General features: G+C 48.2%; 3 protein-coding genes across 22 annotated transcripts in view; 1 reads left to right on the top strand and 2 right to left on the bottom strand.

The window, feature by feature from the left end:
- Positions 1 to 14,005: 14,005 nt before the first annotated feature.
- On the top strand, positions 14,006 to 18,764 carry CHRNE (cholinergic receptor nicotinic epsilon subunit). 3 transcript variants are annotated; one of them, XM_028534402.2, is made up of 12 exons: positions 14,059 to 14,203; positions 14,468 to 14,610; positions 14,748 to 14,792; positions 14,911 to 15,020; positions 15,187 to 15,342; positions 15,650 to 15,750; positions 16,153 to 16,353; positions 16,436 to 16,550; positions 17,783 to 17,897; positions 17,986 to 18,172; positions 18,260 to 18,366; positions 18,475 to 18,764. In XM_028534402.2, exons 1-12 carry the CDS (start codon positions 14,158 to 14,160, stop codon positions 18,622 to 18,624), a joined length of 1,476 nt encoding a protein of 491 aa, XP_028390203.1. In that variant the 5' UTR covers positions 14,059 to 14,157; the 3' UTR covers positions 18,625 to 18,764. The 3 variants fall into 3 exon arrangements, with proteins under 3 accessions (XP_035889077.1, XP_028390203.1, XP_035889078.1); XM_036033185.1 differs by lacking the exon at positions 15,187 to 15,342; XM_036033184.1 differs by lacking the exon at positions 17,783 to 17,897 and having other exon boundaries at positions 14,006 to 14,203; positions 16,153 to 16,550.
- C8H17orf107 (chromosome 8 C17orf107 homolog) lies at positions 16,744 to 17,776 on the bottom strand. Its single transcript, XM_028534640.2, is given in 5 exon segments — positions 16,744 to 16,813; positions 16,853 to 16,956; positions 16,958 to 17,145; positions 17,211 to 17,397; positions 17,510 to 17,776. Coding segments are annotated over 5 exon segments (615 nt in total). The 5' UTR covers positions 17,576 to 17,776.
- A 497-nt stretch (positions 18,765 to 19,261) lies between the features above and the next one.
- MINK1 (misshapen like kinase 1) overlaps positions 19,262 to 23,274 on the bottom strand; it is a 64,701-nt gene continuing 60,688 nt past the window's right edge. For 7 of the 18 annotated variants that reach the window (XM_028534268.2, XM_028534265.2, XM_028534258.2 and 4 more), the window contains 11 exons: positions 23,137 to 23,242; positions 22,916 to 23,053; positions 22,591 to 22,699; positions 22,062 to 22,223; positions 21,816 to 21,959; positions 21,456 to 21,590; positions 21,160 to 21,260; positions 20,927 to 21,076; positions 20,682 to 20,841; positions 20,453 to 20,592; positions 19,263 to 20,108 (listed from right to left, as the gene is read on the bottom strand). In XM_028534268.2, coding sequence (XP_028390069.1) covers positions 20,025 to 20,108; positions 20,453 to 20,592; positions 20,682 to 20,841; positions 20,927 to 21,076; positions 21,160 to 21,260; positions 21,456 to 21,590; positions 21,816 to 21,959; positions 22,062 to 22,223; positions 22,591 to 22,699; positions 22,916 to 23,053; positions 23,137 to 23,242 — 1,429 coding nt within the window. In that variant the 3' untranslated portion in view covers positions 19,263 to 20,024. Of the gene's footprint in view, positions 20,109 to 20,452; positions 20,593 to 20,681; positions 20,842 to 20,926; positions 21,077 to 21,159; positions 21,261 to 21,455; positions 21,591 to 21,815; positions 21,960 to 22,061; positions 22,224 to 22,590; positions 22,700 to 22,915; positions 23,054 to 23,136; positions 23,243 to 23,274 lie in introns of all 18 variants that reach the window. The other 11 variants (XM_036033178.1, XM_036033183.1, XM_028534266.2 and 8 more) reach the window with 9 other exon arrangements.

Raw genomic sequence — 23,274 nt, 5'->3', positions numbered from 1 at the left:
GTTGTTGTTTGTTTGTTTGTTTTTTGCGTGTGCCTTTGAGTTTCCAGCCTGCTGACTTCTTCTAAGACTGGGACATGCGAAGCAAAGAGAAAACCCGTGTAACTCAGCAGCGTCACGTTGCTCCCTGGGCTTTGAGTTCCCTAGTGTTTCTGCCTTCTTCTCTCGACCTTTCATCTTCTTGTGTTTGAGATAGATATGTATCTCCTCACGTATATGGAGAGAGAAAGAGAGAGATGGCTATAGACAGGCAGACAGATAGATACAAGCATATATGTTTAGGGTTTTAGTTGTACTTAGTGGGAGGAATAGGGACAAATACATCTACTCTATTTTCCCAAAAGTATAAATCTTAGAGATTATGCTATCTTTATATTGCAAATTCTAAAGTTATTTCAGCCAAAAAGAGAAAAAAATAAACAAAAAACAACAAACAAAAAAATAAATACATTGCAGTTGACAATAAACATCCATGTACGGTGCAATGGTTAATTTTATGTATCAACTCAGACTCACCATTTATAAACATTTTGTCTCATTTGCTTTATCACTTTCTCTCTCAAGTGTTACTCCTGAGTCATTTGAAAGTAAGTTGGAGACATCATGTCCCTTTATCACCAATAACTTCAATATGTGTTTCCTAAAAACAAGGACATGTTCTTGTATAACTGCAGTACAGTTATTAACCTCAGGAAGTTGAATGTCAGTGCAATACTATTATCCAATCCATAGGTTATGTTTCCATTTTGCCAACTGTCCCTGAAATATTTATATATATTTTTCCCTATCCAGGATCCAATCCAGGACCATATTTCTTTAGTTTTCTTTATTTTTTATGACTTTGACATTTTTGAAAACTGTCCAGTAATTATGTAGACTATCCCTCAGTTATACAGAATTCCCCTCAATTTGTCTGATGTTTCTCATGTTTGGGTTTGGGTTATGTTTTTCTGGCAGGAACATTACACAGCGGTGTGTCTGTCTCAGTGCGTCGTAGGAGGAAATACATTAAATCAGTTTGAGCCATCACCAGTGATGTGAGCTTCAGGTGAGACCCACCATGTTTCTCTGCTGTCGAGATTTTATATTTCCTTTTGTAACTAAGGATTTGGGGGCAGGGAGAGATACTCTGACATATAAATATGCTGTTCCTAATAAAATTTTGGCCTGTAAGTTGCAGCATCTGTTGATGATTCTTGCCTGAATCAATTATTGCCATGAAGGTTGAAAAAATGTTTTTGGTGATTTAAGTTTATTTATTTATTTTTGTAATGAAAAGAATCTGACAGAAAAATCAGAATAATCAGAAGAGGTGTTTCATGGAACCGATTCTGAGCACCAGCGGGTGTCGTGGAATGTGTCTGTCCAGTGTTTGCACAGCAAGGCCTCTGGTCAAGCTGTCCAGGGGCCTGGGGACTCTAGGCGCGAGCCCTCTGTCAGCAGGGCTGTGGTGGATGTGGTCTCTAGCTGCGGATCAATTCCCTCCTGGGATTGAACTCTCTAGAGTGGATTAGTTACTGTATGATAAGTTTCTATAACCCTGCCAAAGCCATTATGAAACATTGTTTAATGCCTGTCAACCCCTCTAGATGGCAAGATATGGGACAGCAGACACTCAGAAACATAGCCCACGCTTCATGGTCTGAGGGAGGAATGACCGCATTAAGTAAGGCACTACTCACTTTTATACGCTTCCTCTAGTGTCTGTTAATATTGTCTTAACAATGACCCTGACAAAATACTATTTGCCCGTTTGCTGAAAAGACGCCACTTTGGGAGAATGTGCTCCCTCAGCAATGCCAGGCCTGCAGGGAGCATGTGCACTGTGGTTGTGTCAGGACTTGGCGTGTTGCCTAATGGATGTTTTTTGAGTAAATTAAGGAATGTAAACAGAAGGCATACAATAGTGGGTAGAATCTGTGATGTCCTTTGTTGAGCAGAAAGTGTTCATTTTAATGTACTCACATTCATCAACATTTCCTTTTATGGTTTGTGATTTGGGTATCTTGATTAAGAAAATCCCACCCTAAGGTCACAAAAATACTCTCCTAGATTTTCTCCTGTTAAGTTTATAGTTTTACCTTTTGTTTTAAAGTCTTTAATCCACCTGTACTTTACTTTTGTATATAGTGTGATATAGAGATACAGCTTTGTTTTTCTTTCTTCATAAAATGATGCAGCTACTTTTACTCTATCTGCTACTCTAACCTGTTCCCACTGATGTCATCCTACCTTTACCCTAGGTCAAGTTCCATATGCACGTGGGCTGTTTCTGCAATCTCCAATCAGTTTCTTTCTTTTATTTTCAATTACTAAACAGTACCAAGAGTGCTTTTTTAAAGATTTTATTTATTTATTTTTAGAGAGAGGGGAAGGCAGGGAGAAAGAGAGGGAGAGAAACATCAATGTGGGGATGACTTTTATGCGTTCCCTACTGAGGACCTGGCCTGCAACCCAGGCACTTGCTCTGACTGGGAGTCAAACCAGTGGCTCTTTGGTTCGCAGGCCAGCACTCAATCCATTGAGCCAAACCAGCCAGGGCCCAAGAGTGTTTTCCTGTGTTTGTTTTTGTTGTTTATTTGTGTGCTATGACTTTTGTAATATGTTTTATGTCTGGCAGGGTGACTCACTCCTCTTTTTCAAAACTGATGTGGCTTTTCATGGGCCTTCATAATGTCATATACATTTTAGAATAAGTTTATCAAGTTCCCCCAAATTTAACTTATATATTACTTTAGGGAGAACTGGCATTTTTATAATATTAAATTGACCCATCTAAACAAATAGTTTATTCTGAACTTTCATGTCCTTTACAAGTTTCAAATATTTCTGTAAAGGTTTTACATAAATGAAAAAATATTATTAATAACTTATATTATGGATACTTTGATTTTGTTACTATTGTAAATATTTTGTTTTCTATACTTTCTAGTTGATTATTCCAGTGTAAAGGAGAGCTATTAGTATTAAGTTTTTCTTGTATCCAGTGAAGTCCCCAATTCTCTAATTGGTTCTAAGGGTTTGCTTATTGCTTCTGATAGATTTTTCTACAAAGGCAATCATTTCGTCACAGGTTACAACAGGTTTATCTTTTCCCTTCCTGGCTGTATCCTGCTTGTTTCATTTTCTTATCTTTGTACATTGGCCAGGCCTGCCAGCAGTGCAGCAGAGGCAATCCTGCCTTCCTTCCGTCTTTATAGGGAGGGCACCATTAAATATGTTAATTGTAGGTTTTTATTTTTTTAATTGGTTTTAGAGGGGTGGGGAGAGAGAGAGAGAAAGAGAGAGAGAGAGATGGATTTGTTGTTCCACTTATTTATGTACTCATTGGTTGATTCTTGTATGTGCCTGACTGGGGATCATATCTGCAACCTTGGCATATGGGGATGCCGCTCTAACCAACTGAGCTACCCAGCCAGGGCAGTTGTAGGTTTGGTTTTCATACATTCATTCATTTAATCATTTATTTATTTATTTTAAGGGAAAGGAGAAGGAAGGGAGAAAGAGGGACAGAAACATCATTGTGTGAGAGATACATCAACCAGTTGCTTCTCACATGCCCCCTACCTGGGGCCTGGCCTGCAACACAGGCATGTGCCCTGACTGGGAATCGAAATGGTGACCTTTCAGTTCACAGGCCAGCACTCAGTCCATTGAGGCACACCAACCAGGGCTGGTGTTTGTTTTTTTTAAAGACAGATTTATTTCCCTGATCTTGAAAAATTGGGAGTGATTAGAGATTTAGAGCATAAATATATACTTTCATTAATTTAATTTGTTATACAAATTTTTTGTCCCAAAATATTACACAAATTTTGGCCAATGCTACTAAGTCCTCAGTGGGAGTCAGGGCCCCATATTTTCTAGTGCATTCTGATCATCTGAAGCATTTGTGATAATTCAGAGTTCCTATGCTTATATTTAAAAATTTTTATTATTGTTATTTAATTAGAGTTGTCCCAATTTTTTCCCCTTTGCCCTCCTTCAGCCAGCTCACCACCCATCCTGCTCCCACAGTCAGCCTACACGCCATTGTCCACGTCCATGGGTCATTTGTGCATGCTTGTTGACTGATCCCTCCCCCTTCTTTCCACCATTATCCTCCTCTCCTCTCCCCTCTGGCAGCTAGCAGTCTGTTCCATGTGTCCACGTCTCTGGTTATATTTTGTTTGTTAGTTTATTTCGTGCATTAGATTCCTAGGTTTTTAATATATAGTTTTTCTCAAGTTGAAGTTGTTTCTATATCTAGTTTTCTGAACTTCTAAAAATTAAAATTAGACATCGCACTCTGGTTTCTTTTCCTATTTCTAATCATACGATCATGTGATGTTTCTCCTTTAGTCCACTAATGAAATTAATAACTGGTAGATTTTCTTTTTTTTTATAAAGATTTTATTTATTTTTAGAAAGGGGAAGGGAGGGAGAAAGAGAGGGAGAGAATCAGAGAGAAACCTCAATGCGTGGTTGCCTCTTGCACACCCCCAACTGGGGATGTGTCCAGCAATCCAGGCATGTGCCCTGACTGGGAATCGAACCTGCAACCCTTTGGTTGACAGGCTGGCACTCAATCCACTGAGCCACACCAGCCAGGGCAGATTTTCTGATGATAAACTATTTATTTGAATTGGTAGAAATGGTGTCAGCTGCATATAACAGAACAGCAGCAATAGTATGTTAAAAACTAAGGGTATTAACTTCTTAACAAGCGTTTTGGAGTGGGCCACCTCGGGTTGGGCTAGCTGCTTGACAGTGTCATCCAGTAGAAGGAGCCTATTTTTCTATTTGCCATCAGCACACTGGCTTTTTGCCCTTGTGCTAGTTAGTCACCTCATGGCTGCAAGATGGTTGCCATATTCGAAGACATAAATCTGGTGGCAAAAGGGAGAGAGCAGGAGCAGGAGCACAAAACTGCTTTAACTTAATTGACTCTCCTTTTACCAGCCAAGGAAGGATAAACGTTCCCAAGGGCCCCCTCCCCCAGCAGACTTGTCCTAGTGTCATTGGTCAGAAATAGATCCCAGTGTTCCTGGCTGCAAAAAAAGCTGGCGTTCTGAGTGTCTGGCAAAGGAGAAGGGGATGGCTGTGGCTAATTATGACTCATCCCTTGGGGCTAGGCACATGTTGCTCCCAACAAGCTGGGGTTCTGTTGGGAAGAAAGATTGTGGGCTAGCACATCATCCTTGCGCATCTGGGACAAGCTTGACGTAATTGGTTGCACAATTTCTTTTTGAAGAAACTTTTGAATTTGATTGGCCTGTATTCTATTTAGGATTCTTATGTGTATCTTCATAAGTGAATGAGACCTATATTTTTATATTCTTGTGCTGTCCTTTAGTTAAAAAAGAACAACTTCATAAAATGAGTTGGCTTACCTTCTTCTATTTTCTGGAAAAAATATTTAAAGTATAGATACTCTATTCTTTGAAAATTTGGTAGAACTCATCTGTAAAGCTACCTGAGTGTGGGCTCACTGCCTGGGGACATCTTTCATTACCATTTTGTCACCAGCTATTCTTCGCAACTGCTTGTTTGCCTCAGTTTACTGATATTTCCCCCCTTTTTTGTTAGTATAAAGTAGTACCTCTTTTTAGTAAACAAATTAATAGAAAATAAAGCCTTGGGATAAGTGAAGAGAATTGAGTGTTTTAGATTCTTGCTCAATAAAGCCTTTCCTCATGTTTAGACAATATGGATAAAGAAATCATAATCAGCCCTGGCCGAGTGGTTCAGTTAGTTGAAGCACTGTCCTGCACATCAAAAAGCTGGGGGTTCGATTCCTGGTTAGGGCACATACCTCAGTTGTATGTTCGATCCCCAGTCTGGGTGACCATGGGAGGCAACCAATGGTGTTTCTTTCTGACATCAATGTTTCTCCCTGTCTCTTCCTCCCTCTCTCTCTCTTCTCTCTCTCCCTTTCTCTCTTTCTAAGATCAATAATGAACATATCCTTGGGTGAGGAATAAAATATAAAATAAAATAAAATAAATCATAATCAAACATAGGTATTTATTTTTTCTATGTAGACCATAGATAGAAAATTAATTTTGTATTTTATTATATATAACTTTAATCACATATTCCCTTAAAAATGTTTTACATATCCTTAAATAGAAAGCACCAAATAAATAGAAAAACAAATTTCTTCAATAAAAACTGGTCACATTTGATCAGTATGCAACATACTAATTCAACTCAAAGATCGTTTTCAAAGGCATGAGGGTGTTATCAGCCGTAACAGGTGTAACTTTACTGCCCTTTCGTTGCTTCGGTTCAAAGAGTACAATAGAATCATTAACAGCAAACTAAGTGCCTAACATTTTGCCATTATTAATTTATTAACTTGTCGTTGGCAGGAGAAATATTCTTGTTAAATAGTTCTGTTCTAACAAAAATATAAAAGGAAGGGTTTTTTAAACATAAACGCATCACAGTACCAAGGGAATTTTTAAGAGGAAAACCTGGAAAGGCAAGAAAAAGATCAAACCAGCTGTCATGAGCAAAAATTTCAGAAAACATTACCTGTGTTAAAAGTGTGTCACCACAATTGTATGAGAAGGAGTAAAAAGGTGACAATGCATATCTGAAATGAAAATGGAATTATATTTATTTTCTATTTTATACAACTGTCATACTTTACAAAAATGGATATAGTCCATTAAAGTGTAATCCATGGCATCTAAAAGCAAACGTTCTTTGTAATTATTTAAAATGGCCTTTAAGTTTATAAGTAGTCCTCCATTGTGCATTTAAACATTGTATCTTACTTTAATTTTTTAACTAATAGCTTTCCAAAATTGAGTAATAATTATACAGAGAAATATACAACCCTTAGGTGTATAGTTCCAGGAGTTCTGACAACTGTGTCCATCCATGTAATCACCACCCCTGTCAAGACAGAGCCCATTTCCATCAGTTCCCTTTCTAGTCAGTCCTCCCAACCAAGTAACCATTGACCCGAGGCTTGTATGTAAAACTTTTGTGGACATATATTGTTCTTTCTCTTTGATAAATATGTAGGAATGGAATTCCTAGGTCAGGGGAAAGATGCCTGCTTAACTTGGTAAGAAACTGCCTGTTTTCCAAAGTTGTTGTCTATTTTATACTCCTACTCTCTTAAAAATTTGAGTTCCACTTACCTTTAATATTAACAGTATAAATACTATTTTTAACTTTTGTTTTTGAGGTATAGTTGACATGCCACATGTTCGTTTCCGGTATACAACATGACCCGATATTTATATAGATCATGACATGACCGCTGCAATAAGTCTTGGTGACATCATCGCCATACACAGGTAGAGAATATTTTTCTTCTGATAAGCCTTTTTTAAGATTTATTCTCTTAGCAACTTTCAAATATGTAGTACCTAAGCTAAGAGTATTAAAAGTCCATAAGACTGAGAATTATTTGAAAATGTCCTAATTCAATTTGGTGCAAGATAAACCTTTCTTATGAGTTTTTAATAGAGTTTGGTTTTAATATAGTGATTACACACTTTTGAGATATCTGTCCATATATTATAAGGCAAACAAATGAACAAGCCATTTTTTCCCAACAGATTCAAAACATTGATGAAACTATTGAGAGCTACATATAGTTTATTGCTACTAAAAAATATTTATGAAGATTCTGTTTACATTCTCCCCCTGTAACTGATAGACATTGGAGAAAAGACAAACATTATACTACAGACTTTTCAGAGTAAAGAGCTTATTTAGCTCATATTTAACAAAATGTCTTAAACAGATTCATAAACGCATCAATAAGAGGGTAGGAGGAGCGCGACCCACTGGATCTGACAGGCATCATTTTATACCTGCTTTTCGTTTGAGGAGGCCCCGCGACGGTTCAGGCACCGGGCGTTCTTAGCAGTTTTCCTCTGACTGGAAACATCTCCCGGACTCTCAGAACCAGCGGCTTCCTGGCGGTGGTTCCCCAGGGGCACCCCTTCTCCAGCACCGTCGTCCCACTCTTGGCTTGAAGCCAAGCCCGGGGTGTCCTAGAAACTTTCCCTGAATGTGCTGTCTACTCTTGACTGCTATTGAGACTTCCTTTCCCCATTCATTTTGTTGTCATCCTGTGCTCCGGAGTGAGAAATCCATTCGAGATCTCCCTAACGCAAGGACTAGATTCTTCTTTACTGCAGGCGGTAAGGAGATCGCCGCCTGGGAAGGGCAACGCTTCACCCCGGGGGGTGGGGTGGGCAGCACTCCCTGGCTGCGCTGAGGATCCCCAGGGGGACCCCGGGGTTGCCTCGCTACTCTTCCGTCCCATTCCCCGCCCTTGTCCCTCCCCTCTCCCCTCCCCTCCCCTCTCCCCTCCCCTCCCCTCTCCCCTCCCCTCCCCTCTCCCCTCCCCTCCCCTCTCCCCTCCCCTCTCTCATTTCTGCCCCTCTCATTTTGAAATTACTTGTTATGACTCTTTACCATTTCATCTTTTCCCTTCTGCTCTGGCTTGCCATTTCCCTTCCACACCCGGACCTCCCACATCTCTGTTCCTAGGGGTTTCTCACAGTCTCACAGCAGTGCTTTTACATTTGCTGCATCTCTAGACTTGGGTTTTGAGGAGGGAACCAGCAAGTCAAGTGATTTCACCACCGTGTCAGCTTTTAATGTTTTTTTTTTTTTTATGAGCACTTTATTAATAGGGGAGCAAGCCATTATTTGCATGCATTTTCTCCCCATTTGTCTTTTGCTTGCATTTTGTTTTATATTTTTGACCCTACCAAAGTTTCCTGCATTTTCTTCTTCTTCTTTTTTTTTTTTTTTACAGTCTTTGGCTTGGAGCTCCAGGAACGGAAAGAAACGTCTTTCTCCCTCCCAGATAATGAGTACACCCATCCTTGTTTTACTCTAGGACTTTTTTGGCTTTATTTTTACATTCAAAACCTGACCCCCCTAGTGGAAGGAGGGAGATGGGGTCTCTGATGATTGATTGGTTTTCAGTTGTTCCAAAAGCCTTTATTTGAGTAAGCCTTATTTTCTACATTGATGTGCTATTTTATCTTCATTCTATTGCAGATTCTCATATCTTGGAGCAAATATTATTTTGTTCCATTGATATGAGTAGGCAGTTTTCAGAAAAAAGAGATATGTATAAGTGGCCAATACATCTGTTGAAAAACAAGCTGAACTTCCTTTATCAAAACATGTTAATCAAAATAATAAGATAGGAGTTTTCACCTGTTGGTGTGGTAAAATTTGATGTTAGATGGGATGGCCAATAGACCTGTGAAAAGATGTTCAGTGTCACTAATCATCAGAGAATGCAAATTAAAACCACAATGAGATATCACCTCACACCTGTCAGAATGGCTACCATCAATAAGTCAACAGGCAAGGATGTGGAATAAAAGGGAACCTTTGTGCACTGTTGGTGGGAACACAGACTGGTGCAGCCACTATGGAAAACAGTATGGAGAGTCCTAAAAAATTAAAATTAGAAATACCTTATGACCCAGCAATTCCACTTCTGGATATTTATCCAAAGAAATCTAAAACAATAATTCAAACAGACATATGCACCCCCATGTTCATTACTGCATTATTTACAATAGCCAAGATATGGAAGCAACCTAAGTGCCCATCAGTAGACAACTGGATAAAAAAGATGTGGAACATATACACAATGGAATATTAGTTGGCCATAAAAAATGAGATCTTGCCATTTGTGACAACATGAATGAACCTAGAGGGTATTGTGCTGAGTGAAATAAGTCAGACAGAGAAGGACAAATACCATATGATTTCACTTATATGTGGAATCTAAGGAAGAGAATAAATGAACAAACAAAACAAAAACAGACTCAGAGATAATAAAAAACAAACTGATGGTTACCAGATGAGCGGAGGTTGGGGGGCTGGGTGAAAAAGGTGAAGGGATTAAGAAGTACAAACTGGTGATTACAATAGTCACAGGGAGGTGCAGTACAGCACAGGGAGTACGGTCACTGATGTAATAACCACGGTGTGAAGTGAATACTGGACTTACTGCGGGGATCGCCCCGTAAGTTAGATAAATGTCTAACCACTGTGCTGTAAACCTGAAACTAATATAAATTAATATTAAATGTAATTAAAAACTAAATTTTCAATTACAACTGTAAACTGTCAACTGTAATTGAAAAACAAATAAAGGCTTTTAAAAAAAGAAAAATGTTTGATAATGTTCTCTGCTGGGGAGGGTAAGAGGACACAGGCATTCTCATACTTTGTTGGTGTGAATGCTTTTTTGGAGAACAATTTGGCAAAAGGCATGAATAGTTAAAAAAAAGTGTATGGCCCTGGCCAGGTAGCTCAGTTGGTTAGAGCATCATACCGACACACCAAAGTTGTGGGTTTGATCCCTGGTCAGGGCACATACAAGAATCAACCAATGAATGTAGAAATAAGTGGAACAACAAATCAATGTTTCTCTCCCTCCCTCCCTTCCACTCTCTCTAAAATCAATCAACAAAAAAATTTTTAAAAACTGCATGAACTCTTTTCCCCAGCAATTTCACTACTAGAAATTAACCCTATGGATATATTTACAAAAGTATGCCAAAGGTAAATGCATAAATATGTTTCCTGTTGCATAGTATGTAATTGCAAAACACCAGAAGGTTAGCACCTTAAATGTCTATCCACTGGGAACTGGGTAAATTACCTATGACACATTCATACAAGTGAACACTGTGCAGCAGTTAAAAAGAACAATTAAAAATTTTAAGTACCGATACGGGCCAATCTGGACAAAAAGTTGCAGAATAGCAAACATAGTCTGATGCTTTTTGTATCCACACACACACACACACACACCCTTATATGTATGTATGTGTATGTATAAAATATAAACTGACATATGCTGGACTCTGGTCTAGAAAGATTTACATTTAACCAAAGCAGTTAACCTTTGAGATAAAAACAGGGTGGAAACAGAGAAGAGCTTTCTTTGACCTGCCTTGGATCAGGTATTCTTTCCTGCGCCCATCAGCTCCAGCCAGAGGTGGGGAGTCTCCAAGTAACTAAGAGACCCTCTGGAGTTACGTGGTTGGAGAACAGTTTTTAGTAGAAGGAAGGGTACTGGGAAGATAAAGCACTTATTTAAAAAAAATTAATTTTTTTGCCCTGGCTAGTGTGGCTCATTGGGCTGACTGCAGGCCTGTGAACCAAAGTGTTGCTGGTTCGATTCCCAGTCAGGGCACATGCCTGGTTTGCAGGCCAGGTCCGCGTTGGGGGTCGCTTGAGAGGCAACCACACATTGATGTTTCTGTCCCTCTCTTTCTCCTTCCCTTCTCTTCTCTCTAAAAATAAATAAACAAAATCTTTTTAAAAAGTTAAGTTTATTGAGGTAACATTGGTTAATAGGATTATATAGGCTTCAAGTTTATATTTCTATGATACATCATCTGTATTTTGCATTGTGTGCCTACCACCCAAAGTCAAATCATCTTTTGTCACCGTATATTTAAAGGCACTCATTCTTTCACTTATTCATTTGTTCAGCGAATCTTTCTTGTGTGCCTATTACTCACTAGGCTGTGTACTACATTCCTCAAACACAGTGAACCACCAAACTCGGTGATCAGAAAGCTTAAGTTCCAGTGAGGAAGACAGTCAAGAAATCAGTGTCTGCTACCCCTACTACCCCGGGGGAAAAAGGGTTCTTTTTGTTGTATGCAGAGGGGGCCCTCATCAGAGCAGCCTGGGGATATTTCCACTTCGAGGACACTGATGACTAAGAAAGAGAAGCTTGGCAGGCCTGACCAATGGGAGCAGCTGCAGCTGTTCTGAGTTACCAGCCAAGAGCCAGTAGGTGAAGGGAGTGGTTTCCTGTTGAGCTAAGATTTTTGGGTCTAGCTTCATAGTCAAGGCATTCCCAGAAACAAAATCATCAGGCAGCCTACTAAGGTTTGTGGAATTTTTATTACAAAAATGCAAAATCCATGCCCCGGCTGGTGTGGCCCAGTGGATTGAGCACCGGCCAGTGAACTGAAGGGTCTCGGGTTCAATCCCAGTCAGGGCAAATGCCTTGGGTCGCAGGCTAGTCTCCAGTTGGGGCTGTGTGCGAGGTGGCTGATCATGTGTCTCTCACAGACTGATGTTTCTCCCCCTCTCTTTCTCCCTCCCGTCTCCTCTCTCTAAAAGTAAATAAGTAAAATCTTTAAAAATAAAACCAAAAAAACCCCCCAGGCCTGATGAGTTAGGTGCCTGACTCCACCAACTTGCAAGAAAGTCTCAGTCCCTCAGGCAATTGTGATCCTGAGCAAACAGGGATAGGTGTGGGGGGTGGGGTGGCTTAGTTCTCTCCCAGCACAAGTGGGAAGGATTATAGCGAGGAGTGGGGTAGGGGAGAGGGAAGAGATGAGTGCCCCTCCTAGTGACTCCCTAGGGGAAGGTTTCTGATGTGCTAATTTTGCAAGAGATGCTGGTGAGATTCACCAGTCTGAGCAGGGACCCTACAGCAAAGCGCTCTGGGTCTAATGTGATACATGCTGGCCTAACCACCCTTTCAAGCAGCAACACATGGGCCTGGGCAGTGAAGGATGAGGATTTTTACTCATTCTCCCTCCACCCAAGACTACTATTCCACAATCAAGATGTTGGTCCAGATGTGGCTTTAGCTCATTACAGTATCTTATATGATGTAGTTGGTGAGAGAGAGAGAGAGAGAGAGAGAGAGAGAGAGAGAGAGAGAGAGAGATTATTTATTCATGATGTAGTGATGGTGATTTAATTGAGGATTTAGCCCATACATTGGAGAATGGAGTAAAACTAAGGACATTTTGAACAATGAGGTTGAAAGCTTCTTCAAAGGGCCCCTGCCACAATCATTTGTGGAAGCAAGACATCATGTTTCAATCATGCTGGGGAGGACATAATGAATTTTTACTAGTAGCGGTGAGAATGGGATCCCGACAGGGTGTTTTGGGAACTAAATGTGTAAGCAGCCTTGACTGCTTTGGCTCATTTGGTTAGGCATGTCCCGAAAAGCAAAAGGTCGCCAGTTTGATTCCCAGTCTGGACACATGTGATCCCTGGTTCACATGTGCATGCATGTGCATGTGGTGGGGCATGTGTGTGTGGTGGTGGGGGGTGGTCAGTGCTTCTCTCTCACATCGATGTTTCTCTCTCTCCTTTCCTCTCTCTCTAAAAGCAGTAAGAAACACTGAAAAGATCACACAGACACAACAGCATGGTGGTAACCAGATGGAAGTGGGTGGAGGGATAGTAAAGTGTAAAGGGGGCCAATTATATGGCGACAGAAGGTGACTTGACTTTGGGTGGTGGGCACACAATGCAATATATAGAGTATGTATCATAGAAATGTACACTTGAAACCTATATGACCCTATGAACCAATGTCACCCCAATAAGTTTAATTGAAAAAGAAAAAAAAGGTGTGTGTGTTTGGGGTAGGGAAGGCAGTACTATCATATGTGGCCACAAGATGGCAGCAGAGAGATATCGGTCACAAATGTGGTCACAGGCTAGGAGAAATCGGCGAGTCTGGCAGGTGCCCACCCAGAGAGGTTGGGAGTAGGCAGACACCGGAGTGGGCTGTAGGAGGAGGTGGGCCCTGTATTTCAGCATGGTTATGTTTGCTAGTTGGAGTTTGTTACTGTTGACTAATCCCCTGTGACCTCTTCAATACCAGGTCTTTATAGACACTTTGCCAAACTCTGCCAGCAGAAACTGCATCTGTGTGACCTTGCCTGGGCTGGGGGTGGGTAATGCATGTTCCACAAGGGTGAGTATGGGAGGCAGGGGATGTCACCTGCACAGGGCAGCTTATTTAAAGGACACCGGTGCATGTCGAAAGCAGGGCCTCCTATCCCCCTGCTGCCAGGCTTGTGGTTCCAGGTGCTCTTAAAGGACCTGTTCAACTGAATCCAGCCTGCTCCAGTCATGAGAGGATCCAATTTGTGGTTGGGAGAGGTCACCAAAGACAAGGCAAAGGATGTTGAGGTGGGGTGGGGCAGGGAACACAGGGTGAGGCAGCTGTCTCTGAAAGCACACAAGATGTTCCTGGCTGCAGTAGGGGTGGTAAGAGGATTAGGTGACAGTCCCCTAACCCAGCCCGGAACTAACGCCCTCCTCCCCCTCACTCACACGCTCTGGCCTGCCCAGCTCCAAGCCTGCCAAAGCTCAGAATAACCCTGAGGACCAGACAGCGGGATGGCCGTGGCTCTGCTCAGCGCCTTATTCCTCTTGCAGCTTCTCGGTATGAACGGGGGTCAGGGGAGGTGGTTGGATACACACACGGAGATACTAACCTGAAGAAGCAAGACAGAAACCAAGATGTAGACTGGGGTGCAACATTTGGTCCCTAGACACAATATCATTGGTTAAGAAGACACACGTGGAAAAAATACACAGCCTTCGCGCAGACACAGAGAGGCAGAGCCCTGTGCACACCCAGAGGGGATAGAAGGGAGAGACCACCTAGCCTCTTCATCTCTAGTGACTCCACTGTTTGACACCCCAGGCAGAGGTGAGGGGAAGAATGAGGAGTTGCGCCTTTATCACCATCTTTTTGACAACTATGATCCAGGACGCAGGCCAGTGAGACAGTCTGAGGACACTGTCACCATCACATTCAAGGTCACCCTGACCAACCTCATCTCACTGGTAAGATACCTTACTTGCACTCCAAGCCCGTCTCTAAGCTTAACATTTCCACTTCCGGCCCCAACCTCCGAGCTCTGTCCTAAAGCTCACTTCTGGCCCTGGAATCCGCTTCAATCATCCTAATCTCCTGTGTGCAGAACGAGAAAGAAGAGACCCTGACCACCAGCGTCTGGATTGGAATCGTGAGTCAAATCTGGGGGACAGTGTGAGGTCTTGCCCAGGGGACCCTTTTCACCCAAACTCCTACCGGGCACCAGGTGGGAGTTGCAGGGCACACGTCCTTCTGTCTCCACCCCTTAGGACTGGCATGATTACCGACTTAACTACAGCAAGAAAGACTTTGGGGGCGTAAACCCCCTGCGGGTCCCTGCAAAACTCGTATGGTTACCAGAGATTGTGCTGGAGAACAAGTGAGGACAGAGTGGAAGCCAGGCTGGAAGGACGCTGAGGCCTGAGCGGGCTGGGTTGGACCTGGTTGGGGCGGTGTATGTGTGTGTGGGGGTGGAGGGAAGGCGGGCTGCTTGGAGGACCAGGGGCCGCGGACCTCGCAAACGCCGCGTTTCTGGGAACACACAGTATTGACGGCCAGTTCGGCGTGGCCCACGAAGCCAACGTGCTGATCGACGAGGGCGGTTCAGTGAGCTGGTTGCCCCCGGCCATCTACCGCAGCACCTGCGCCGTGGAAGTCACCTACTTCCCCTTCGACTGGCAGAACTGCTCGCTCGTTTTCCGGTGGGCAGTGTCACTCAGAGGCCGGTGGGCAGTGTCACTCAGAGGCCTCAGACCGTTACGGGATTGAGCGAGCAGGGGGCGGGCCATTACGGACAATATTAATATGGGGCGGGGCTTTGTGCTGGGGGCGGGCCCAGACTCTAGAAGGGGTTGGGGCTGCTCCAGGGAATTACAAGTAGGGGGTGGGAATACCTAGGTGTGATCTGGGCAACGGGGTGGGGCGTGGTTATCCAGACAGATCCCAGCTTCCAGAGCAGGGCCCGAGGCTAAAACTTGGGTTCGAGTTTCTGGGGTGGGGGCTCCGCAGCTCTCAGACGTACAATGCCGAAGAGGTAGAGTTCGTCTTTGCGGTGGATGATGAAGGCGAGACCATCAGCAAGATCGATATCGACACTGAGGCCTATACTGGTGAGGTCCTCTCCTGCTCCGAAAACCCGCTTCTAGACGGGGTCCAGAGAAACGACTTGCAAACCGGGGCTGCCCCAGACCGTCAATGCTAGGGATTGACTTTGACAACCGCGCTTTAATTTGCCCCTTTCCTGAAATTATTCTCTGTTGCCGGACTAGTTCTGCTTCCTCGCGGTCGTTCCGTACCTCACCGCGTGTACCCCTTCCTGCCCGTGCCCCGTCTGCCCTCGTGCCGACGGCCCAAGGCCCGAGCAGTCCAGACCACCTGCCCCACCCGTCCTGGTCCAGACAGTCGCCAAACTCTCTCCCGCCAGGAGTTTTGGGCTCCCACCCTCCGGTGCGGAGCCTCAGAGCAGGGCGCCCAACCCTGAGAGCAGGCTGACCGCGCCACCCGCCCTGCAGAGAACGGCGAGTGGGCCATCGACTTCTGCCCCGGGGTGATCCGCCGCAGCTCCGCAGGCTCCGCCGACGGTCCAGGGGCCACTGACGTCGTCTACACGCTCATTATTCGCCGGAAGCCGCTCTTCTACATCATTAACATCATTGTGCCCTGTGTGCTAATCTCAGGCCTGGTGCTGCTCGCCTACTTCCTGCCGGCGCAGGGTAAGGAGTCGCCCCAACCCCAAAGCCAGGCTCGTTTCGGGGGAGGAGAAGGGCATCTGCTCTTACTGGGCGCTCCCTCCAGCCGGTGGCCAGAAATGCACCGTGTCCATCAACGTCCTACTCGCCCAGACCGTCTTCTTGTTCCTAATCGCCCAGAAAACCCCAGAGACGTCTCTGAGCGTGCCACTGCTGGGCAGGTGAGGGCACAAGGGGTCCGTCGGCGCCCATGCTGGGGCGTGGCTAAGGCGAAGGGCGGAGCCGGAATGGCACGGGGCGGAGCGAGGAAGGGTGCGGTCGGGGTGAGTGAGGCCAAAACCAAATGACTCTGGGAGCAGCTTTGGCTGTCTGGGCCCCGTCTGGGCTTTATTTGAACGCCAGGTGGGGCTGGGACTACGGCGGATTCTCTGGTACTCCGTCCTCCGCACTGCTGCTGGACGCCACTTTGAGGTCTGCCGAGTATCTGTTGAGGGGGAGGGCAGCTCAGTGCCTCCTACCGCACCGCCTCTGGCCCCTAACACCTCCCCATCCTGAACTCACCGGTTCCCCGGGGATTTTGAGGCCCAGCTGGCGTCTACATTGCTGCAGAAATGAGGTGGACCCTTGGCAGGCCCCGTCCACTTAGGCACAGCCACGCACCCTGGAGCAGGAGCCAGAAGCTCTCGCCCGCAGCGCCTGCTCCTTGAGCCCCCTGCCCTGCCTGGTAGGCGTTTGGGGCTGGGCCCTGGCTGCTGTCGTTCTCTAGTCGCCGCACCTCCTGCTGTGACCAAAGGGCTGAGATATTCACTGGGGGTACTGGGGTTAGTTGGGGGCTGCAGAGGTCCCTATCCTCCTCCCCTGTTCCTCCTCAGCCCCTCAGCGTCCCACCTCTAACAAGGTGGCCCCGGTTTCTCTTTAGCATCAGCCCCAGGGTGGGCTTGGGGCGGGCGGGTTCTTTGGCTCCCCCAGCTCCAGGGGCTTCAGCTCTCTGAACCTCTGCTCCAGATACTCCTGAGCTGCGGCCACAGCGAGTTCCAGGGAAGATAGAAGAGGGGGCTGGAGGGCTACCTGGAGGACTGGGGGCAGTAGAGCCACCAGCTCACAGGACAGAGGTCACGGTGGGGGTTGCTGGAGACCTTTCCAGAGGGTCTCGAGGTGACGGGCCATGGCATCACCTCACCTCCCTGGAACTGTGCAAGTGGTAGACCCACAGCAGGGTTTCCAGGGAGCTGGGGGTCCACTTCATGGCTGCCACGGGCGGCAGGAGAGAGAAGGGCCAGGGAGCGCGAGTACAGCCCCACAGAAGAGAAGCAGCTGAACTGAGCTGAGCTGAGGGAGGCCTCACTCCACCTCCTGTGGAGGAGTGTGTTTGTGAGGTCAAAGGACCCACGGCTCTAACTGTGACTCTGGGGTCCTGGGGAGGCTGTGACGTCACGCACTCCGGGCTCCCTAGGTACCTCATTTTTGTCATGGTGGTCGCCACGCTCATTGTTATGAATTGCGTCATTGTGCTCAACCTGTCTTTGCGGACACCCACTACTCATGCCATGTCCCCGCGGCTGCGTCACGTAAGCGCGGGGCGAGAGGTGGCGGGGTGGGGGGTGGGAGGCAGGAGGCGGGACTTCAAGCTGATTACCTCCCTGGGCCCGCCCCTAGGTCTTGTTGGAGCTGCTGCCGCGACTCTTGGGCTCAGGCGCGCCTCTCGAGGCCCCCGGGGCCTCCTCTCCCCCGAGGCGTGCATCTTCTGTGGGCATATTGCTCCGTGCGGAGGAGCTGATACTAAAAAAGCCGCGGAGCGAGCTCGTCTTTGAAGGGCAGAGGTACCGGCACGGGCCCTGGACTGGTAAGCAAAGTGGCCCGGGTGGGTCAATGGGATTGCTTGCAGTGGGCTAATAACCGACTCTGAGGCTACTGGCCAACCTTCCCCCAGCGGCCCTCTGCCAGAGCCTGGGTGCCGCCGCCCCCGAGATCCGCTGCTGTGTGGATGCTGTGAACTTCGTGGCCGAGAGCACGCGAGACCAGGAGGCCACTGGAGAGGTGTGGCAGGAGCCAGAGGAGGGTGGGGCGCTGCAGAGACCCTGCTAGCTCTGTGCTGCAGGATCCTGCGGCCCGTCGGGACTCAGCTTGCGCCTGGCCCTTCCCCAGGAGGTGTCCGACTGGATGCGCATGGGGAAGGCCTTAGACAACATCTGCTTCTGGGCCGCTCTGGTGCTCTTCAGTGTGGGCTCCAGCATCATCTTCCTCGGGGGCTACTTCAACCAAGTGCCTGAACTGCCTTACCCACCGTGTATGTAGACCTGGGCGGTGGCTGCATGGATTTCAACTTCCTACCCATTTTCACAAAGAAATAGATTTTGAAAAACAAGTTTCTGCCACTGCTATATTCTGACTCTTTTCCACTGCCATTAATAAATCAGTGCTTCGTGTGCGCACAAGTGGGTGTGTCTGGCCACTGTGCAGGGATCAGGAGGGCAGATGGCTCGTGGATGCCAATCCTCTGGATAGCAAAGACCATCCTAGCTTCAGCCTGGATGATCTCCCAGTTTCACCAGGCCCAGCCCCACGGGACCCTGTAGCCCTGTAAGCTTCTAACCTATCTTTGTCTACTGGATAGCCACACAGGAGCGACCCCTTTGCAGGGCAGCACTTAGGGATTCTGGAGCCAGGAAGCCGGGTCTCTTTCTGGAAGAGGATCAAGTGCCCTCAGGGCAGGTCCCCCACAGGCCCCCAGGTTTAAGGCTGAGGAGGCCCTGACCCTCCCCCCTCAGCCATTTCTTCTAGATTTTCTTGGCTCAGCACTGCCCACCTGCCTCCCCATAAGACTCATTGTAGATTCTACTCCCCACCCTGCCCCTTTCACTCAGCTGTGCTTGCTTGCCCTGGCTAGCATCTGGACTGTGACAGAAAACAATAAAATGGGGCCTGGAATGTTAGGAGCTGGTTGAATTGTCTTTATTAACAAACGGGATGTCCAAGGCCACTACAATGAGGGGGGGGCAGGGAGGGAACAGGGCTACTTGCTGCTCACATTATATACAGATGCAAGCAAGTGGGCATGGAGGGTGAGAGCTCCCTGCCCCCTCCCTCCACCAGGGAAGGGCAGAGGCTAGAAGAGATGGAGGTTGTAAAGGGGGAGATGTTTTGGCTGGCGGGGTCCCCCTTCCATTCCCTGGGATTTGGGGGGAGGGGAATCATTAAAGTGCTTTCAGAAAATGAGGAAATGGTCCCTGCCCCTGGAGTGGCTGGTGACCCCCCCCAAAACCTAGGGCCCAGTGACACCCCCCCAGGGTCTGGTACATTCAAGGGGGGAGCCGGCTCCCCTGACGTGCAAATAAAGGGGCCCAGGGCCCTGCCCAGTCAGCAGCAGTGGGATATGGGGCCCAAGCCCCAAGCACTCTCCTCATTAGTGGAGAAAAGGGGGGATGGGGCTAGGCCCACTCAGTTCCTGGTAAGCGGAAGCTGTGCCTCTCCCCAGAAGATGGGACAGGCACAGTTTTGGGGAGAGAACATGTTGGGGAAGAGGGTGGTCACGTGATCACAAAAGCATCAGGGGTCGGAGGTCACGTTCCCAGCAGGCTCCAGTGAATCAAATCAGTAAAAGCAAAAGCCCAAGGAGGGGAAAGCAGGGCGGCCTGGGAAGTCTGGCTGTGGGGAGAGAGCTGGGCTCATGTGGGAGAGCCCCAACCCAGGGTCTGTCACCAGTTCATGATGCAGTTGCGGTTCAGGGTCATAAAGTAAACTTGGCTGCTGCCCCCGGAGCGGACTGATGCAAAGAATACCTGGGTGGGGAAAAAGAAGAAGTCACCAAGGAAGGGGGGCTCAATTAATTGGGAGAGGGAGAGAGAAACTGCACAGTTTCAATTTCTCAGAGTTACCACCATCCCCCTAAAGGACAGAAATGCTTGGGGGCAGAGGGCAGCTGCTAGACCTCTGGGATGGAAGAGTCAGAGTTCCCAGAAACTGAAGGCGGGGGAGGAGAGCAGGACATAACTGAGTGTTATGTTCCCCAGGGACCCCCTATTAGAAAGGCTCCGCAACTGTCACCTCCTTGGTGGGGACCGAGGGCTTTGGAAGCCAACCCCACTCGGGGCCCTGGTACTTTTCCAGGGGCCAGGGCTCCCACCTTGTCATTCCGCTCGCACAGGAACTTGAGCCTCTGAGCTCGTTTGTGCATGAAGACCCCATCCAGGTGGCCTGTCTCCACGGAGCGGATCTCAATGGCTTTCTCACCCCAGCCCATTATCTGGTTGGAGCAGATGTAGGCTGCAAGAGAAGGGAGGCGAGGGGCAGTGAATGGGCTGCAGCCCAGGCCCACTCCCAGGCCAGCGGCTGGGCACCGGCACCACACTCACCCACAGAGGTGGGCATCTCTCCCCACTGCAGCACCACATCCTTAATGATCCGCCCGTACGTGTTGACGTAAACGCCCTCGTCCTCGTAGCACAGCAGCATCTCCATGCCGTCGGTGTTGGGGAGGAAGATGATGGCGTGGGGAGTGATCTGGCTCTGGATCTGGGGAGGAGAAAGTGGGCTGCACTCCCCAAGTCTGGAATGCAGACGGGCGGTCCCCCTCTGCCCATGGCCCCGCCACGCTTACATGCACAGGGATGTAGATGTCGTAGCTGTTCCCCGAGTCGACATCTACTGCATGGAAGCCGGCGCTGGAGCCGTAGATGACCTTGAGCCGCTGTCCCTCCTCTACTGTCAGGTCTACCAGCAGAGGGCGGTGAGGCAGGTCAGCAAAGGACTGTGGAGGAGAGAAGGGGTCAGGGGACACAGGTGGGGGAGTCAGACCTTGGAACAGGGCTGGGGGGCTGAGGCTGGAATTACCTTGAAGGCCATGAATTTGTGGTAGGGTTTGGGGGCCCAGGCATACACCTCTACGGAATTCTTCAGGGCGATGACCAGGAACTTAATACGTTCGTATTTCACTGGGGGCAGGAAAGAAGAGGGACGCTGGGACCTCCCTCCTTGAGCTGCCAGCCCCCCCCTGCCCCCACAGGTCCCTCATCACACCCTCAAAGCCAGGCCCCAAGTCTCTGGCTTCCAGACCCCTGAGCCCAAGCTCCCATTTCTCTCTCTTCATGAACAAATGTGCCCTGGCCACTCTGTTGTGTCCTCCTCACCAACACGGTAATGCCCGCAGCCCTCCATGTCCCCCACGGTGGTCCAGCCCTGCTTCTTCTCCACTTCTGGGTCATTGTGCAGAATCTTGTTCCGAAGCCAGGACAGGTAATATACCCGCAGTTTGTTCCTTTTCCCTAGGGATGAGGACACACACACGGCCCTACTTCCTTACTGACGGTCAAGGTTCTGCCTCCCCTCCATCTTTTTCTGCATACCACAAGGGCTGAGAAAAGTGGCCCCACCTTCTTGCTCCTGGACCAAGGCTGCCCTCTGCCCAGACTGAAGATGGTGCCAGAGAGCCAAGGAGCAGAGCCCCTCTTCCCAGCCCCACCCCCCGCCCCTGTACGCCACCCACACACCTGAGATGGTGATGAGCAAGTTGAGTCCTTCCAGCACATCCATTTGCTGGAAGCGCCGCCGCCCGATGAGTCCATACACCTTGCCCTGCCCGCTTCGGTCCAGCAACATCAGCCCGTTCTCCGTGCCCACCAGCAGGTTGACACCTGCAACAAGAGCCCTTGGGCAGGTCAGGGCAGAGCCAGGCCCTCACCAGACCAGGAGCGCAGGGACCCACCCGACTCCTCTCCTGCCCAGCCCTGGCTTACCCCACAGGGCTGCACAGAGGATCTCGGAATTGAATCGCTTCTTGTACTTTCGAATCTCGGGGGTTTCACTGTGGGCCCGTGTGTTGGTGGGGTTCACGTTGACCACAGAGCCTTTCCGCACGTCATACTGATCAAGCCGACTGGCCTCTCCACCCACTAGGGCTGCAGAGGAGAGAGGCGAGGTGTGGTGGGCTGCTGCTCTCTGGCCCTGTCTCTCCTGACCCCACCCTTACCCTTGGTCTTGGCCCCTCGGAGTGCTCTGGACCGAGAATGGAAGAGGTGCCCGGAGGAGCCAAAACAGAGCCAAGAGGCCCGGCAATGTCCTTGTTCTACCACACAGGTCCCTGTGTGGCTCTGAGCATTCTCCCTCTTGGGTTAAAGTGGCCTCAGAAGCTTTTGTTGCCCCTGTGCCAGGGCAGGTGCTCAGGTCAAAGGGCAGGATGACAACTTTGTGAGGCCACATCACCGGAGCATTACCTTTACCCCTCCCTCTTCAGGCCTCGTGGCAGGGCTGTCCTTCCCTCCTCACCTGTGATGGGTATGGTGTCCCCGCTGCCTCCAGGCTGGTAGATGCCTAGGTCCACAAACATCGTGAAGGAGCTCTTGCCAGGGGCCTTCACCAGCCCACGAGACTGGTACTGTGGGGGTAGGGGCAGCAGTCAGGCAGACACATGAGGTCCAGTCAGCAGCCCACTCTCAGCCATGGTTCCTGGGCCCCAGGTCCTCCAGGGGAATCCTGGCCAACTGGCTCCTGGGTGCTCTGCCCACCCAGTGCAGTACTGCCGGGCACCCCGATCTCCTGCCCACTGCCAACACCCTCCCCTCACCCTGTGGGCCCACCTGCACCCACTTACATCACTGCCTCCATCCTTCAGCGGGGGGCTTTGACCTTTGCTGCTCTCAGTGGGTGAGTGGCTGGGCTGGACCACATCTGGCAGGTTTGTGTAGCCATTGCTGTCTGCATGCAGCAGGCTTCGCTCCTCTTCCGGAGTCTAAAGACACAGAGTGAAGGAAGCCACTACTGGGGCCAAGGAGGGTCACGGCAAGTGCTGGAAAGAATGGAGTGCCTACTCACACGCTGGACCACCATGGTACCACCCCCATAGGGGGTCTGGGTCCCAGCCATCTCCTCCACGTCATGGACCACCATGGTGCTGACGCTGTCTGTGTCCCCATCGCTGCTGTGGGAGAGAGAAAGGTCATGAGGCCCCTC

This window comes from Phyllostomus discolor, chromosome 8 (assembly GCF_004126475.2).
Source record: "Phyllostomus discolor isolate MPI-MPIP mPhyDis1 chromosome 8, mPhyDis1.pri.v3, whole genome shotgun sequence".
NCBI lineage: Eukaryota > Metazoa > Chordata > Mammalia > Chiroptera > Phyllostomidae > Phyllostomus > Phyllostomus discolor.
The sequence above is the reverse complement of the archived record's forward strand: the minus strand, read 5'-3'. Positions and strand labels throughout refer to the sequence as shown.

Coding starts and splice junctions, on each gene's coding strand:
- CHRNE (XM_028534402.2), top strand. CDS start 14,158: ATGGCCGTGGCTCTGCTCAGCGCCTTATTCCTCTTGCAGCTTCTCG. Junction 14,611..14,747: donor TGACCAACCTCATCTCACTG/GTAAGATACCTT, acceptor TCCTGTGTGCAG/AACGAGAAAGAAGAGACCCT. Junction 18,173..18,259: donor CCGGCACGGGCCCTGGACTG/GTAAGCAAAGTG, acceptor ACCTTCCCCCAG/CGGCCCTCTGCCAGAGCCTG.